General features: G+C 36.7%; 1 protein-coding gene across 4 annotated transcripts in view; it reads left to right on the top strand.

Moving 5' to 3' along the window:
* LOC135196462 (F-box/LRR-repeat protein 7-like) overlaps window positions 1-18,301 on the top strand; it is a 409,207-nt gene that overhangs the window by 364,751 nt on the left and 26,155 nt on the right. The window contains exon 1 of one of the 4 annotated variants that reach the window (XM_064223309.1): window positions 8,348-8,528. The exons of the other annotated variants lie outside the window; for them this stretch is intronic. Coding sequence (XP_064079379.1) covers window positions 8,363-8,528 — 166 coding nt within the window. The 5' untranslated portion in view covers window positions 8,348-8,362. Of the gene's footprint in view, window positions 1-8,347; window positions 8,529-18,301 lie in introns of those variants that run through there. 4 annotated transcript variants of the gene reach the window in all.

Raw genomic sequence — 18,301 nt, 5'->3', positions numbered from 1 at the left:
CCCATGCCTCATCGACCTCGGAAATACTTGTAATGACAGCCGATACGTGACTCCCGAGTTTAATAGCCAATAAGCCTGCATTTGATATTCTGGTCTTTCGTCGTTCGTTTTTTTTTTCTTTTTTTTCATGGGAATGTCCTTAGTATGAGTCAAATTACATACTCTCTCTCTCTCTCTCTCTTTTTTTAATGCATTAAAATTAGTAGAATATGATATACATATATACATACTGTATATACATGCATAAACATCACACGCACACACGCATTATATATTTATGTATATAATATATATGTGCATTTTTGTTTATTTGCGATATATATATATACATTCATACTTCTATAGTATGTATATATATATATTATATAATGTAACCCCGATACCCTCAGTCATTTTTGTCGTTCTTTATTATTATTGATCTCATTACCACAATTGTTATGAGCTTCGTTGTTCCAGGAAAATGGAACGAAACACATCCACCCCCCCCCCCCCCAGACATCCGCCTCCTTTGATCTTGTAATCTTAACCTCGCAGATCCGGCGTTATCTAAATGGCCAGGTGGACAACTCTATAGAGCCTCAGAGAGGCGATTGTAACTGTCGTGTTTTATGGCTCCTTTTATCGGTTAAAGCGATTAACAATCAGATTATTAGACCCATTCCGACAGGTAACGGAGGAAACGGAGAGCCTTTACAGATAGATATAACCATTTCGGTGCTAATTCTTAAATTCACGACTTTGTTAGTCGGCCCGATCGGTGGGATCTTCCTGTCGTAGGATGCGTCGCCTTCTCGTCCTCCCTCCTCCTCCTCCTCCTCCTCCTACTCCTCCTCCTCCTCCTTTTCCTTCTCCTCATCCTTTGGCGAGAAAGAGTTCCTTCGCTGTCCAGGCCGAAACAAAGGACTTTCTCGTATCCTGGCTGTCTTCGTCAAGATGTGTTCGCTTTGAAAGTGAAGAAGAAGAAGAACAGATTAAGCAATTTCGACTTTAACTGTAGTGCACATAGCATTGATTTCGAGATACAATATATAATGCTTTGTCATTGGTTAAGCATACATTTAACGAATTAACGAAGCGAAACCAAGACTGACTTTCGTTGAAGTCATATCCAACATGTGCTGTTACAACAAGGTCATGGACGTTCTACAGTAACAGAAAATGGGTTTCAAAACACAACAATTGATCATCAGTCTCCTGAAGTTATCTATCTATAAATTAGCCATCTTTATTAAACGAAGGATATTTTTATACGAGGGAGGCTTGTCTTTTATTTAGCTCAGTTTCTTAAAAGCCAAGAACGTTCCATGCGCAGGATGGCTTCATTAAGTTAATGACAGGCGCCTGCCGTCATTGGGCTATAGATAACCGTCTTCCATCTCTGTTTGATTTGAAGAACGCACTGGTAGACTAATATCACAAACAGACAAATTTCCAATCTTCGGAAGGAAGGATTCGTCGTAGGAATTTAGAGAGGATGGTATTTCTCGGTGTTTCATTGCAGAATGCAAGCCATAAACGTACGGTTATCATAGTTAAGATATTGTCCAATTTCTTCGCTTAATCGATTTTAAGTTATACATTAGGCTGTGTTTACACTATTCTCTGGGACTGATGAAGACTATGGGAGAACAAGGACCTTCGTGTATTTAATCGTGCCCTTTCCCGTATGTAAGGAAATGAACTGGTAAACCTTGGAGCAGCTTAACTAAATAGAACCAGTATCTCGACTCCTATTAAAAAAAATTCTCCGTTTAATTAGATTGTGAGCTGGGAAAGGGATGGGGAGGGGAGCACACGCATTTTCATTCGATGGCTACTTTATAGGTAAATTACTTCAGGAAATTGATGATCGATTGTTCTGTTTTTGAAACTTTTTTGTTAGTGTAGAACTTCCATGACCTTTGTTGGTGTAACAACAGCACATGATGGATATAGCTTCAGCAAAAGTCAGTCTCGGTTTTTCTTCGTTAATTTTTTTAAGTTACATGCTTTGAAAATTACAAACCATTTTATATTGTATCTCGAAATCTATATTATGTACACTACCTGCTACATTCGATCCAAGTTGCTTATTCTCTTCTTGTAAAGCTACACTTCAGTGTCTTTCATATTCTTCTTGTCGTTTTGTATTATTATCATTATTGTTATTCAGTAGATGAAACCTATTCACATGGAACAAGACCACAGGGGCCATTGACCTGAAATTCGAGCTCCCAAAGAATATGTTTTTCATTAGGAAGAGTCAAGATAAGGTGATAATTTTTGTCTTGTAGATTACATGTAGTTCTGAGACCTCATTTTTATTTAGTAAACTGAATGACTTGACTTCTGTGACAAAACCATTCAAGGAATATCCCGAAATTTATTTATTTTATTATGTACTCTACCCTTGCTATCTTTGTAAGTTATGCATATGATCTAAATTTTCTTAATGTTGTAAACTAAATGTAAACCCATACATGATTATATAGAGATTATAGACCATCAATGATCTGTTTCATCTTCACGTTTTTTCCATAAATTTCCCACATAATCCTATACAATTTTCAATTAAGAAATGAACTTGAACATTTTACTCTTTTTGAGCTGAAAATTTATGATCCTTCCATAAAAAAATATCTGGTTAAAAAATTAGTGTCTCATGCAGTACTCATGTATAAAATAATGTCCCATAAATATCGCGTGACTGACCAGCACTATTGCACCAAATAATGAGTGGCCACCTCTAAAGTGGACATATATGCAGAATTATGATTAGAATGGCTTTACAAATCACTCCTGGATGACACAGTGTCTCGTAAATTTTCACTAATCCACATTGAATGGTTGGGACACTTTATAAAAGCAGTGATTAATAGCAGCAAGCATAATGTGCTCTCCAGGCTTGCGATGAAGCAGCATAATGAGTGTGTAAATCAAGCGGTGTCGAGGCAGAACGAGAAATGAAGGTCGAGCTTTGACAGAGGACCAAATATTTACTAGAATTTTTTTAACTTACTGAGTATTGGCCAGGCTTTGACAAAGCACTAGATACTCGCCAAGCTTTGACAGAATTCGAAATTTTGACGAATTGCGCAGATTTAGACCATATATATATATATATATATATATATATATATATATATATATATATAATATGATATATATATGAATAATTATCACATCACAGTGGTTCATATAAGTCATTCGAGCTACAAATATCCTTTAATATCTAATTCGCTCTACCTCGGAACTGATATATTTTCATATATGTACCGAAGGGGAATTTTTAGTTGATAATAATTTCGTCCCCTCATGGGATCGAACCACTGTCCAGAGGACGGGAACGAAATCAGGACGGACAGGGACGTTGCCGAGTCGGCCAACAGAGAGTCTCTGTTTGCCGACTCGGCAACGTCACTGTCCGTCCTGATTTCGTTCCCGTCCACTGGACAGTGGTCCGATCCCATGAGGGAACGAAATTATTATCAACTAAAAATTCCCCTTCGGTACATATATGAAAATATATCAGTTTCGAGATAGAGCGAATTAGATATTAAAGGACATTTGTAGCTCGAATGAATGCTATTATATATATATATAATATATATATAGAAATATATATATATATATATATATATATATATATATATATATATATATGTGGGTGGGTGGGTGGGGGATTCATTGCAGCTTCTACAATCTAATCTAAATATACTCTACTTTTTCTCACTTACATATGGCCACTCGGCACTCATTTCAAACTGGGAAAAGAGAGAGAGAGAGAGAGAGAGAGAGAGAGAGAGAGAGAGCCAGATTCTTTTTTCTTGGGTATGTCTATATATGTAAGAGGGAGATGAATATTGTAGTACCCATTAAAAGATATCGTAAAGATATCGTAAGAAATCAATCAGCCACGTATAATGAATGAATAACAATGTGAGGGCGCAAGCAAATAATGCGAATGTCATATTTCTCATCCTGAAAGTTTCAATGACGATGAACTATTTTATTTTTAACATTACTTTGTTTTGACTTTCTGAAATAACAGTTCATCATTAATTATCATGACCCTGCTGATCTTAAGTTTCTGTCTTTTCCAGGTAAGTTTCTTGGTAGTGAGGGAGAATTCATGACAGGTAGGCTGTCGTCGCAAAGCTGATGACTTTGAAGGCAGTTCCAGAAGTTAAGTATGCAGTATACATAAAAAAAATCTTTAAATGGTTTATTACATGTAATCTCTTTTGATTGAATGCTCATTAGCAACATATGTAGCTGTGCCAGTGTCTGTTATTTAATTTCTTTTAGTTAAGCACTTAGTTGCAACAATTACTTTTCTTGCTTGATGCTAAATATTTTTTCCCCAGTCACATAGTAAGTGAAGATGATTAAAAATGTTTAATAAATCCCACTTCCTCTAGTGGCGTACCCTATAAGAACAACGGGGGTTCTTATTTTTTGTTTACTGTATATATATATATATATAATATTATAATATATTATATATATATATTATAATATATATATACATGCATATATAATATATTATATGTATTATATATAGATATATATATATATACAGGGTATTTTATAATTTTATGGACATACTTATATAATATACATTTACTTATTTTGTATGTCAGTTCACGTTATTATAAGACTTAACTGTCTGGATAGCAAGAGATCAGAGCTTCATATTAAATAGCAAACTGTGTTCGCAAGAATTTTTACTTGATCAGCTTACAATTATGGTTCTTTAATTTCATAGGCTGATTGTGGAAATAATGGCAGTGTAACAGAGAAATCAGTCCTAGTGCTTAATGAAATAACAATTTCCTCTTACTCATTGATTTCTAGGATTGGTAAAAGTTCTTGGTTTAAGAAGTAGGGCCATGAAGATAGATAGATCGATAGAGTTATCGCGGTGTTTTCGTACAAACTTGGGACCTTGAGTGCAACGTCTGATCGGTGTCAAATCACAAGTATCGATATTACAAAAGGAACTCTTTGTAACTCGTGTTTGTTTAGACAATAAATTTTCCTTGCATTGTGCATTATGCGGAAATGTACAGCGGGCATTTTCATAGATCGTATGAGGTATTGGGAAGAGGTTAATTTATTCTGCCTAAAGGAAAAGTAAGGTTTTTTATACGAATATCATTTATAATTTCGTAACTTACGTCATTCCTGTTATTGTCGCGTGACTTGCTTGATTCAATCGTGCGTTTGCATGCGCGCTTGCTTGCACGGTGAAAAATAAAAAATAAAAATCTTCCCGCTCATTGTTCTGAAATTAACTGACTGTAGTTCTCTCGTTATGATTTGCCTGATAGATCTTAACACTTGAATTCACCCTCGTATTTAGGAGAGTGTGTCGCGTAATTGGAACTTCAGTAGTTCAAGCAGAGGTGTAATACATTACTACCTTAATACTGTTCCCCTTGTATTTTGATACATTTTTATCTATTTGTTAATTTATCAATATTTTTCCTTATAAGTGGAATCTTCTTTGTGTATTTCCCTTGACCTCGTCATACTTCTTCCTAGTAAACACCATATTCTTTGAAATCTTAAATGTCAAGTCAGTGGCCCCTTTCGTGGGCTTGTTCCATATGATAAGGTTTTATCTTCTGAATAATAATAATAATAATAATAATAATAATAATAATAATAATAATAATAATAATAATAATAATAATAATAATAATAAAAGTATCAGAGGAATTAGGAAAGGAGGAAGAACTGCTTTCCAGTTTTCGTGCTTCGAACTGTGTCGAGAGCTTGAGCGTTCTTCAGATGCAATTGATATCAGACCTAATGGAAGGCGAGAGAGAGAGAGAGAGAGAGAGAGAGAGAGAGAGAGAGAGAGAGAGAGAGAGAGAGAGAGAGCTTTGCTTTCGATGTGATAACTGGATATAGTCTTTCTCAAAAGAGTTGCTGGCAGAATCTTGGAAGAATTTCGGTCTCTTTTATAATCTGGAATTTAACGAATCCTTCCAGCCTTGCTTTTGTGATGCTTATATAATTGCACGGGTGACAGATGATAATAATGCTGTTATGCTGGAGTCCTTCAGATAAACCTTGACAGATAATCAGTGTCTTTTGCTTTACATGCATCCCTTAAATATATCAAGGCTTTTTTATAACCCATTAGTATTTTTCGATTTTCATTTTAACTTGTATCAGTAGTGAATATTCTTGCTTCTTATTATTTCATTCCGTCTTGAAACGTGCATATAGCATTATATATCAAATTAGTTGGGTTATGTCGTTATTAATGATTTATTTGTAATTATTAATTTCCTTGGAAAAATCCGTAATGTGAAACAGGAAAGAAAAGGAGGTAAAGTTTGCGGACTTGCTGTGGACACAGGTGATTTCAACGCTGAGGAAAGTAATGAACTCCTGCCATACCGTTCCCTAGAGTCCCGCCGGGCATCTCTCTCTCTCTCTCTCTCTCTCTCTCTCTCTCTCTCTCTCTCTCGTACCATCCCCTCTAGTCACCCCACTATGCCATCCCATCCCCGCATTCCACCATCCGAGCCCCACCCCCTCCCCTAGCCCACAATCCATGGCCACCGCCAGTATACCAACCATTCAAGCCCTTTTAGCTTCTAGACATTGGCCGTCTTCTAACTTAAAGATAGATAAGGAGAGAGTGACTATATTATAAAGAACGGAATAATCCCATATGGCTGCCTTTAACACTAGTGTTCTGTCATTTCTGCTTAATAGGCTGGAAATTTTATTGCATTTTTTCTAGAAAAAGTCGTGGGAGTAGATTTCATTTTATATTGTTCAAGGATTATTTAAGTTTGTATTTTCTTTTATTTTTTCTTAGTAAAGAATTGGTTATGTTTGCAAGTTTTTTTCTCTCTCTCATTAACGTTATTATTGTAATTGTTCATAATGATGACTTGGTAGTCACACCAAATATTAGATAACATTAATTTACATTTTATGTCATTTTCATTTAGTTTCGTTTAAATGCATCATGATAAAAACAAATGAAGTCTACATTGTGGTTGCTGAACCCGAGACACCTAGATATTATATATATATATATATATATATATATATATATATATATATATATATATATATATATATATGGGCCTTTTTTTTCTTCTTTCAGTGCACCATTTGCTGATGTTTACCAATCCTCTCTATTCATTGGTCAGGTCGCTTCTCCAAACTGTAAGCATATAGCTCATTTCGGAGCCCGTGCAACCAGTCAAACAAACACAAACAAAAAAAAGAAAAAAATCAACCCGTCATATAATAAAAACCATGAGAACGATCTCGGAGGGATAATATTTTCTCTGGGCCATTCTTGTGTCCGCCTTCCTCCTCTTCTACCACCACCGCCCCATTCACCCACTGCCTCATTCCATTCTCTCTCTCTCTCTCTCTCTCTCTCTCTCTCTGTGTGTGTGTGTGTGTGTGTGTTGTGTCAGCAGTTCTTTTATGCCACCCTGTTCGTCATCCCTTCATTGCTTTCTTTTTGTTTTTATAAGAGTGAATTGTTGTTTTCCATATGTTATGGAGTCCGATTCTTATCCTATCAGGTCACCATTTCTCGTTTCCATCAAGAAAAACCAGAATGACTAACTCATTGACGCTGCGTTACGGCCTTCACTGTTTCTAAACCAAGAATGAAAAGCCTCACGTTCAGTAAGCTGAAGGCAGGCTCTGTTTATGTTTATATGTGTTGCCTTACACACACTCTCACACACACACACACACACACACTCAAGGACCTGGGCTCTTTCTCGCGGTCTTCTCTTTCTCTCTCCCATGTGTAAAGACCTAACATCTCCCAAAGGTTTTTTGGAATGCCAGTCGGACGACTGATCATTGCCTTCCTGTTATCGCATTGGGATGCTGCTTTTCTCTCCCCCTGGCTTCCTCGCTCGCTTATTTGACGGGCAATGTTGCATTCTGGTCGTGTTTGGGTGTTTGATACAAAGGCTTTCTCTAAATGCACACAATTGTAGTTCACATTTGTATGGTAAATGCTAACGTGGATACCCACACCCTCATCCCCCCCCCCCCCCCCCCCGTCCCCTCACCTCCCCTACGCTACTCGTTCCCTTTCGAGTGGTAGGTTGCTTAGCGTCCACTTTCCTTCCCCGTTTTGTATTCGAGCTTTCTTTGGATTCACCAAGTCCCCCGTGTGCAAACGACCATCCGCCTTTACCGAACGACACAAGAAACCCAAAGAAAAGCGAACATCGAATGAAGAAGAGGCGGGATTTGTATGTCATATGAGTCACTATTTCTTGGCATGTGGCGAGAGGTGGCAACTTCTCCCTGGATGCCTTTGAGGGGCCCCTGCCTTAAGACTAAGTCAGTGTTGCTAGTGCTCCCTCTCGAAGTGAATATGTATCGCGATCGAGGGACGAAATTACGAATACGATCGAAATTGTACTCGGGAAATGGGAGCGGAAAGACGGGTGTGTTAGGATGTGACATGTGTGAATCGGGATACGAGACGGAAAGGACCCTTACGGTCTGCCGATGCGGATATTCTTGGAAGAAACGAATATGTAAGTTAGGGAATCTGCTGCTATTCTGGTGTGTGTGTATGTGTGTGCCCACTTCCATTTTGCGTCTTGTGTGTGTATGTGTGTACGTTCGCGTGTCTCCTCCCTCGTTCAAGGTGTTTTGTAATGCCCTCCAAAGTCTATTTCGGTGAGGTTTTCATGCTACACTTGGATTCTCATCGTTTGTGACCAGCGTCGGAGATGACATGTCCGCGAAAAGTGACCAGCGTTATGCTGCTGTCGTGGGTGTTGAAGTCGACGTTCGAGAGATTGTTTTTCCGAAGACGCGAGACGAAGAGACTACGAGAAAGAAAATGTGAAATTCTCTCGTGCTGCTCAGGAAAACCTACTCTCGGAAGATGTGTGTTCGCACTGGGTTTGTGGTGACTGAAGTTGTCAATGATAGCCAGGAGTGCCGTTACAAAGGAGCACCAAAGGCCTGATGGTGTACTGGATCAGGACCGTATTTTATGGTTGAAGGAGGAGAAAGTCTATTAATCTCTCGCGATGCTGTGGGGAGGAGAGGAGGAGGAGGAGGAGTAGCAGGAGCAGCAGCAGAAGAGAGGAGGCCTTCTGCTTCTTTAAGTATTCCTCACATCTGTTGTCACACCCTTATTCCCAGTGCCCTTGGGGGTCAGGCGGCAGCATAACCTAGTACTTGGCTGGATGGTCAATAATATTCCACCTCGAAATGGCCTCGTTCAACTCATTCCCGATGTGTGCTCGTTACTCAACTCGTTTTTATTTTCAGATTTCGGAAGATTTGTTGGTGAACCTGCTGCTCGTGGTCATGGCGGGACACCAGTAGTCGGTCCGTCATGCTGGCCGGGGTCATCATAATCATCATTATTATAACAGATCCCATCATTATCATCAGCATTTAGTGTGATACACATTATAGCCTGTGGCGTATACTGTGCGTTGACCACGATGCTACATTCCTTTGCTAGGAGCTGCTAGGAGCAGAGTTGAATGTCATCGTAGTTTTTGTTTACTTTTTTTTCCTTGCATGGATGTTCTCATACTGTGCAAATGAGATATTTGATATGTTGGAGTGGTCTCGAATTTTGCTTTATTAACCTTTGTAGTAATTTAAAGTAAGCATTCCTCCTAAATTTCCATAGGCCCCAATATCAGTTTATTGAATTCAATGTTACTGTATTGTGTAAGACGTTTCCATTTATTTTTTTTACAACATAGATACACAAGCATACTACATATATATGTATATATAGATAAACGTGTGTATATAAGATATATTATATATATATATATATATATAGAATATATATATATATAACTGTGTATAGCTAGATCGGGATTAGAAATTTTTACTGTTAGGAAAAGTGGTCATCATGTATGTTGAATTTATACGTGGTAATTGTTTCATTCAATTTTGCTTGTAACCGGTTTATTATCGGTTGCTTTTGAGTCCAGATACCAAGAAGAGTTTGTGTGTGTGTGTTTGTTTTATGCACTCCACGGAAATGTCAGTATTTTCTCATAGTTAGTTTTAGGAGTTCTAAAATAGATTATCAGACTAGCAAACGAAATTGGTTGCAAACAATGGTGCATTACCGACCTCTGTGTACCTATTATCCCACGCCTGCTTTTCTTTAAATACCTTAATGACTGCTTTAACACCCCCCACCCCCACCCCCACCTCCACCCAAAACCTTTTCCGTGCCCGAAATACTGATTTAAAACTGTGGTCATCTCCAATTTTAGCAACAAAAGTGTGAGGATGCGTTAGTCTTTCAGATCGAAATTAATATCATTTTCAGGGGTAAAGTAAAAGAAAATCCACATAGTGTGGATTAAATAGTTATGTCTTATTATTTTCTGTTCCTCTCCCTCAAATAGCATCGACGTTTTCAAAGACAGCATCGAAGTAAAACGCACAGTAGGCCATGAAAAAAAAGGAGCCTACGTCACTGCATTGAGAAAAGGCTTGTTGGTCTCGTTCAATTATTTCCTTGCAACCTAGATACAAACATAGGCTCACAGGGGATAGAACATTTCCTTTCATTATTTAATTTTTGTCGCTGTCACTGATAATAGAATGAAAAAATGTTGAAACCGGTATATATTTCTGTCGTTATCATTATCTAGTCACTGCTCTTGTAAGTTTCAAGGCGAGAATTTATATCCACTGTCAAGTAAGTTGAGTCACCTATACCTTACACTTCAATAAACAAACAAACTGGCCCAGAAAAATCTGTAGGATTTGCGACCTCGGAATGGAAAATATGTCGGAAAAGTTATCAGCAATTTACCTGCCCCCAGTTACTACTGGGTTAAGGCAAGTGAATGTCGAAAAAGGTGTTGAATATTCCTTCATAATGCTTCACTGTCAAGGAAATAACGTGTATACCCTATTTTTCTTGGATGCGTAGTATAAAGTGGAATGATATGTGTTATTATTAATAATAGTATTATTATTATTATAATTATTAATATTATTATTATTATTGTTGTTGTTGTTGTTGTTGTTGTTGTTGTCGTCGTTGTTGTTGCTGTTGTTCTTTATGGACCCGTATAGATCAAATTTAAAAATTATATTAACTTGCTAAACAAACTTCCCTGTGGGTATATCGTTATTATATGATAGAGCAGAAACTGGAGTGAAGTAAATTATTGCAAATATATGTATAATGACAACTAGCGACAAATTTGAACGTAGAAAAACCTCTGTTGAGAAATAAAACAGGAAGATTAAGACAAAAGGACAAGAATCTTTACTGGAGCTTTGCGACCTTCCTTCGATTGGGAGATGTATTGGAAGCTCAGGAATACTGTAGAATGTTTTTGAGATGTGCAAAATGTTGGTAAAGATCTGGAGGAGCCGTTTTTTATGAGAGATGATAAAGAATGTGTAAAGAACTATACTGGAATCAGTGAAATATCATGTCTGTATCTAGCGGAAGGATTAAACGTTGATTTAAGCCAGCAGGCCTCTATGTTTTCGTAAAGTTATAGATTGAGGTTTTCAAACAGCCATGGTTTTGTAAAGGGAAAGATATTGGTTGAAATGTAGCTCCCTTATGTGGAGTGGGTGTTGTAGGCTTAGATTTCAATCGGATGATTTAGTGGGATAGATAAGACTTATTGATTCAAATGTTCTGTCTAGTGAAAAATGTAGTGATAAACTGAAAGACAGCTGAGGTGTTTGTGAAAACTCAAAAGTCGTGTGGCAGGATGAAATGAATGTTACAGGAGTAGTTTAAAAAGCGACACCTTTTTTTATTAACTTATTTTTGCGTGACTTTAAAAAACTGTGGTGATAATTTTCCCAGCTTTGGGAGAATATTCTCGTTTAGGTAATCTGACGCGAGGTTGCCCGCTTTTCGCTGCAGATCCTGTCTTGCCATAATCAGTCAACCTTTCTCTCTTTGTCATCGAATTCTGTGTTCTTATTTGTGTGTATGTTTAGAGAGAGAATTATTATTATTATTATTATTATTATTATTATTATTATTATTATTATTATTATTATTATTCAGAAGGTAAACCCCAATTCACATGGAACAAACCTACAGGGAGAGAGAGGGGGGAAATTTAGGGGGATTAATTATTATTATTATTATTATTATTATTATTATTTTATGATGATCAGAAGATAAACCCCAATTCACATGGAACAAGCCTACAAGGACCATCTGTTGAGAGAGAGAGAGAGAATTATTGATTATTATTATTATTATTATTATTATTATTATTATTATTATTATTATTATTATTATTATTATTCAGAAGATAAACTCCAATTCACATGGAACAAGCCCACAGGGTCCTTCTGTTTATGAGAGAGAGAGAGAGAGAGAGGAGAGAGAGAGAGAGAGAGAGAGAGGAGAGAGAGAGAAAAGAAAATTATTATTATTATTATTATTATTATTATTATTATTATTATTATTATTATTATTATTGACATGTAACAAGCCTACAAGGACCATTGTCTTGGATTTCAAACTGTCAAAGAATATGGTGTTCATTTGATACGCGAGAGAGAGAGAGAGAGCAGATAAAAGGCAATTATTAAGTCCTTTCCTATTGTTCTTAATCTAAATGGGCTCTAATAACACAGTTCATTAGAATTATATAAATTGGCAATGTCTTGTATCTTTGCATTTCAGCTTTTACATCTACTGTAGGATTTTAGATTTTCAAAAAGAAAAATTAGACTTTTAAAATGGTATTGTATCTTCTGCTTGATTTTTTATGGTATGATTTAAACGCAGTCTAGGTAGTGATCCAAATGGTACGAGTAATACTTCTTAGAGTAAACCTACCTGCTGTATGTATCAAACAGAGAGAATACCTACTTCGTCTGGCTTGAGCTATACGCAGTATATGATAGAAAATGGGGATTATTTTCAGTGTTCTTGAAAAGTTTGCTTCGCCTTGTGAGAATATTAATAGTCAGAGAAGGGAATTGGCTGTGGAGGAAATAATGCCTAAGGAGATTTTACGTCGTATTTGAATTATGATATAGTAACAAAACTCCTAATTACTTTCTGCTTTCTCTTTCTCTCTCTATTTTTCATATTATATATATATATATATATATATATATATTATATTTATATAGATTTATATATATCTATATGTATATTCGTTTTTACTTCCATTTATACATACATGTATGGGTGTCTCTGTGTGTTTGTCTGTACGAGCGTGACTATGCGGTGGTGATAATCAGGTTAGAAAAGGAGAAATGATACAAACTTATTTAAATAACCTCCAATAAACCAAGTAACCAAAGAGCATAGATGCACTTAATCAGTACAAAATCGGAGACATTACTTTGAATACGTCCATTTCAAATTTTTTTATGAAAACTGGAAAATATGCAAATTTAGTCTGTAGTCATTTGTAATAATGTATGGACGTATTTACTCATGTGGCCATTTTAATGAAAAGTGCACCATTTACGTCCACCAAGTTTTCGTAGACCATAAAATAAGAAAATGAAAATGTGTGAATTCTATAGTCCTAATTCAATGGGAACTATATTTCGCTTCCTAAAAGACAGGAGGTTTTAGGCTATAGAAGAAATTGGCAGACGGATTAAGATCCTTGGTGAAAGGTTTTGTGTTTATCAGTGGTCGGTAGAAACCTTAAGCATTGTTCAAAATGACTTAATTTTGTAGCCTGCTTAAAGAGGAGAAATGCTTTTAAATATAATTGTTAGAAAAGTATGTTATTTGAACTTAAGAGAAAAAAGGCTACAAGATATTGGTATTGGGAAGAAAGGAGAAATTTTTTATAAATTATTCATTTGAACTCCTGAACATATGCAGGCCTATCGTGATTGCCAGGAAGGAACGAGATATCAAGAAGGTGCCGAGAATGTTCTCAATGCCTGTCTTAGAGAAGTTACTACGAAAGTAGGCCTTCAAGAGAAATCGAGGTCTATAGCAATTGCCAAGAAGGAACAAGATATCAAGTACTTCACCGGGAATGTTGTCAAAGCCTGTCTTAGAGAAGATATAAAAGTAGACCTTCAGAAGAAATGTAGGCCGGTTGAAATTGCCAAGGAAAGAGGGAAAACGATATCAAGAAGACCTTCCCCGAGAAGTATATCAGAACCTGGAAAAAGTACTGTTAGAAGAATGTGTACCGTGCGGATAATAACTAATACCTAGTTTGTACCCAGGGAGAGTCGTTATTTTGTAAATATCCTTCCTCGGGTATGTGTTACGATTTATGTTCTGAGAACAAGTGCTCTGATTTACAGCCGTGGAGAGCGTTTCGTTCGGTTTCTTAAACGAGAGAACTGGATCCGAGGTCTCTTTTTGGCAAGGCGTTGCAGTCTTTGTGAAAAGTGGTTCTTTGGCTATTTTTTTTTCTATAGCAAGAATTACTGCTTGTAATGCATAGCCATCTGTGCAAGATATAGTTATTTATCGTGAAAAGAATCTTTGATATTCTTAAAGAATGATATGACAATATGAAAACGAGCAAAACGTACATATTTGGAATGTAAAGATCGGAGATAACTCGATAAATCTATGTTTGGTACAAAAAGCTTTTTTTATAGAGAAACTATTTCAGTAAGAGGAAATTATTCAAAAGACGAAAGCATAGATCAAGTTTTACTTTGGAAAAAAAAAATGGTAATTTTGTTTGGCGAGAGTACCGGTACAATCTTCGAAGGGTTAATTTACTTACTCAGCGGTATACTGTCAAACTTCAGTAGATCAGTATGTTCTTAATCATTTTGATAACTTTACTAAAAAGTAAAAATAAAATAAAGTTTCTATAAATCAAGTTAAAACTCAATGCAGTAACCCCGCATAATAAGATTATTTTTTTTCTCTCAAAATAAACTTTCCATCGTTCAAAGACCAAAATTCTCTCTCTCTCTCTCTCTCTCTCTCTCTCTCTCTCTCTCTCTCTCTCTCTCTCTCTCTCTCTCGTCGAACATTTATTCATGATAGTCACTAGGGTGCCCTGTGAAACTGCATTGGAATTAAGATAATTGTTTTAAAAATATCCACTAAACGTCCATCAGATCATTGCATGCCAAATAACCATTCGAAACAAGAGATAAGGTCAGAGGTCATTCGCCATTACGAGGGGAAATAATGTTCTTGTGGAACAGCAGTTTAATCGAGATCGGAATGAAACTCCTCTCCCCCCCCCCCCCCCTACCCTTCCCCCCGGTTCAACCCGTAGTGAAAGAAAACGCGCCACAAAAACCAACTGCATTGGCTGCCTCGAATATCGACATGGCTTGTGTCATCATCATTGGCCCCTCAATTGGTATACAATGGAGATATTCTACATTGGTTGAATGCATGCAGGTTTTTTTTTCTCTCTCTCTCTCTTACTTTTAGATAAGGAGCAAGAACAGCCAAGCTGGTTACCGTTAGGTTTGACTAGAGCCAAACAGATAATGACTGAATGGATTGTAGGCAGATAGGTGGAACTGGGTCATTTTCTCATGCACACGTGTGTGATTGATATTTCTTTTTTATTTCGAATTAGTGGAACGCCAATTCATAATTGGGGAAAGTTATGGTTTTTATAGAATGATATTTGAGGGCATAAGAAAGTCTTGTGTAAATTTGTGACACACACCACACACACACACACACACACACACACACAATTACATTTCCTGTACATATTTAGCATCTGCATTCTACTAGGTATGTAGATCTCAAATTTACTAGAATCTGGAGCATACAGGTATATATTAAGTTGTGATTCAGTAGCTGAATAGAAATTTAAAAGATCTGAAATGAGCGAATCAGTGCTTGTGTTTTACTTGGGGGAAGCCGATTTGGAAAGGGAGATATTTTTAGAGCTATGGAAATTGAAATATGAGGGACTTGAACAGTAACTGGAAATTAATAATAATAATAATAATAATAATAATAATAATAATAATAATAATAATAATAATAATAATAATAATATCAAATTTAATTTCCTTTTTTGGCTCTTGAAATATTTATTTCAAATACAAATAACTTTATTTAATCTTTACGGATTTTCAAGTGACTGGTACCAAGTTGTGTTTGATATCTTTACTGGGTTGAGTCTTTGGCTCTTTGATTTTCTTGGCTAAATGTTTGAGACTTGAGAGAAGTGTGATCATCTTGCAGCTCTATATGTTTTTCCCACTCCTTGACATGGAGTAAAGTACGTAAGTCGTGTTTTAACACTTACAGCAATCAGAGTTTCGAACTGAATAGATATGAGGCTCAAGCACAACTTAATACTATTGGCTAGCCAGTCGCTTATCATACATCTATCGTATTGAACGATTATGATCATCCAACTGTTTTGTCATTTTACGTTTGACTAAACTAAACTTTTTTTCTTTTAATACGATTGTATAAGACTACATATATCTAATGCTGGAAGATTTCACGTTGAGAAGTCGCCTGGAATCAAGGTTTTGACTTGCAGCCATCGTGTGCTTCTGTGATTATTGGTTAAGGTAAACTACTGCATGTACAGAAGTATATGTCCAGAAGCTTTGATTCATTAGGGATCTTCTTCCTTCACCTATTCCATAGCCTGATTTTTATTTTGCTATTTAATCATTTGATTATTTATTTATATTTCCTGTGAGTTCAAGTAAAGTGGCGAACTACTCTTGTGTTCATAATTATCTTTTAATATTGCGATATTGTGACACGAGACTGCGCTATCTCTCTCTCTCTCTCTCTCTCTCTCTCTCTCTCTGTAATATTTGTTATTTGCTCGTTTCGTCTGCACGTAACTCTCTCTCTCTCTCTCTCTCTCTCTCTCTCTCTCTGTTTCCCCCCTCAACTCCCCCCCCCCCCCCTCCCCACCGGCACGGGGCATTGGACGCGGCTATTTTTTTCCTTCCTCTTCATTGTCGATGCATATCGTCCAGTCGTGTGTCTTGAAATCACCAACGAGAGAATTCACTATTGTCATGTCGGTCAATTCGAACTCCGTGGGATAGCCCCCGATGGGATAACCCCCAGTGGGGCTATATCTCTCCATCTCGTCCCTCGTTATTTCATACAATTTCGATGCAGAATCCCCGGTATTTTTATTGGTTATTCCGCCCGGGCTGCGGTGGTTGGGGGTTCGAGGAGCGACCGTCCAGGAAATTCGTTTAGTTTTCCGTTTGTGTATTAATCAGTTTGAATCGTTGTCAGTTTTTGCATTGAAAAATTTTTATCGCTTTCCCTTTGTGCACTGATAAGTACGACTCGTTTTTTCATTTTGTGCATGGATAAATACGAGTTGTTTTCGTTTTGCGCATTGGTAAATGTAAATAGTTTTCTTTCGTGCATTGATAAACTTGAATTGGTTTCCGTTTGTGCTTTAATAAATTTTAATTATGTTCCGTTTGTGCATTGATTGATTTGAATCGTTTTCCGTTTGTGCATTGATAAACTTGAATCGTTTTCCGTTTGTGAATTAATAAATTTGAATAGTTTCTTTCGTTCATTTATAAATTTGAATTAACTTCCCGTCTGTGTATTAATAAATTTGTGTTTCATAATTTTTTACTTTTTACTGCCTTTTTTTTTTCCTTGTTTCCTAAGTTTTCCCTTTGTGGATAGATCAACTTCCATTTTAGCTGCAATTTTCGAGTTTCTTGAATTCGGTTTGACTACTGAGCCGTGGCAGGCGCCACATGTAGATCTCTCTCTCTCCTCTCTCTCTCTCTCTCTCTCTCTCTCTCTCTCTCTCTCTGGTAAAGTACATAAATAGGCCTGATTTTGATGCTGAAGAGTTTTTCGGCCATTTGAGCAGGCTCCCAACTGTATTATTCGCTGAGAACTTCTCAAACGTTAGTAGAGATAAGAGATATTCATTTCTTTCTAAGCTAATGAAAACCAGACCATTGATCTGTAAATAAATATCGTATGATACCTTGACGGTGCATAATGCGTCATATTTGTATTTATTACAACAATGCCTACTTAGAGGCGACGTGCATTGAATACCGTCAAATTCATTCAAACTTTAGCGAGGATTTTATGCGATCAAAATTTCCACGTAGGTTAGTCCGCTTTTCTTGTCTTGCTTTTCTTTGTCTTGTTTCATTTAATACTCTTCTTTATCTGACTTCCCTTCCAAAATCCTGTCACTATTGAATCTAATTAGATGTTGGCTCCATTCCACCCACATATATATCTTGGCCAGCGCTGACACCCCGGTAGCAAGTGAGCGTTGTAGATCTCGAGTCAATCCGAATTGCAACGACTTGTTTCGTTGTATCTCGCCTCGATCAGCTGTTCATTAAGGCTCTGCATGGTGAGGTAATAAGAACTCCTGTT

This window comes from Macrobrachium nipponense, chromosome 17, assembly GCF_015104395.2.
Source record: "Macrobrachium nipponense isolate FS-2020 chromosome 17, ASM1510439v2, whole genome shotgun sequence".
Taxonomy (NCBI): Eukaryota; Metazoa; Arthropoda; class Malacostraca; order Decapoda; family Palaemonidae; genus Macrobrachium; species Macrobrachium nipponense.
Note: the sequence above shows the minus strand (reverse complement) of the source record. Positions and strands in the feature narration are given on the sequence as shown.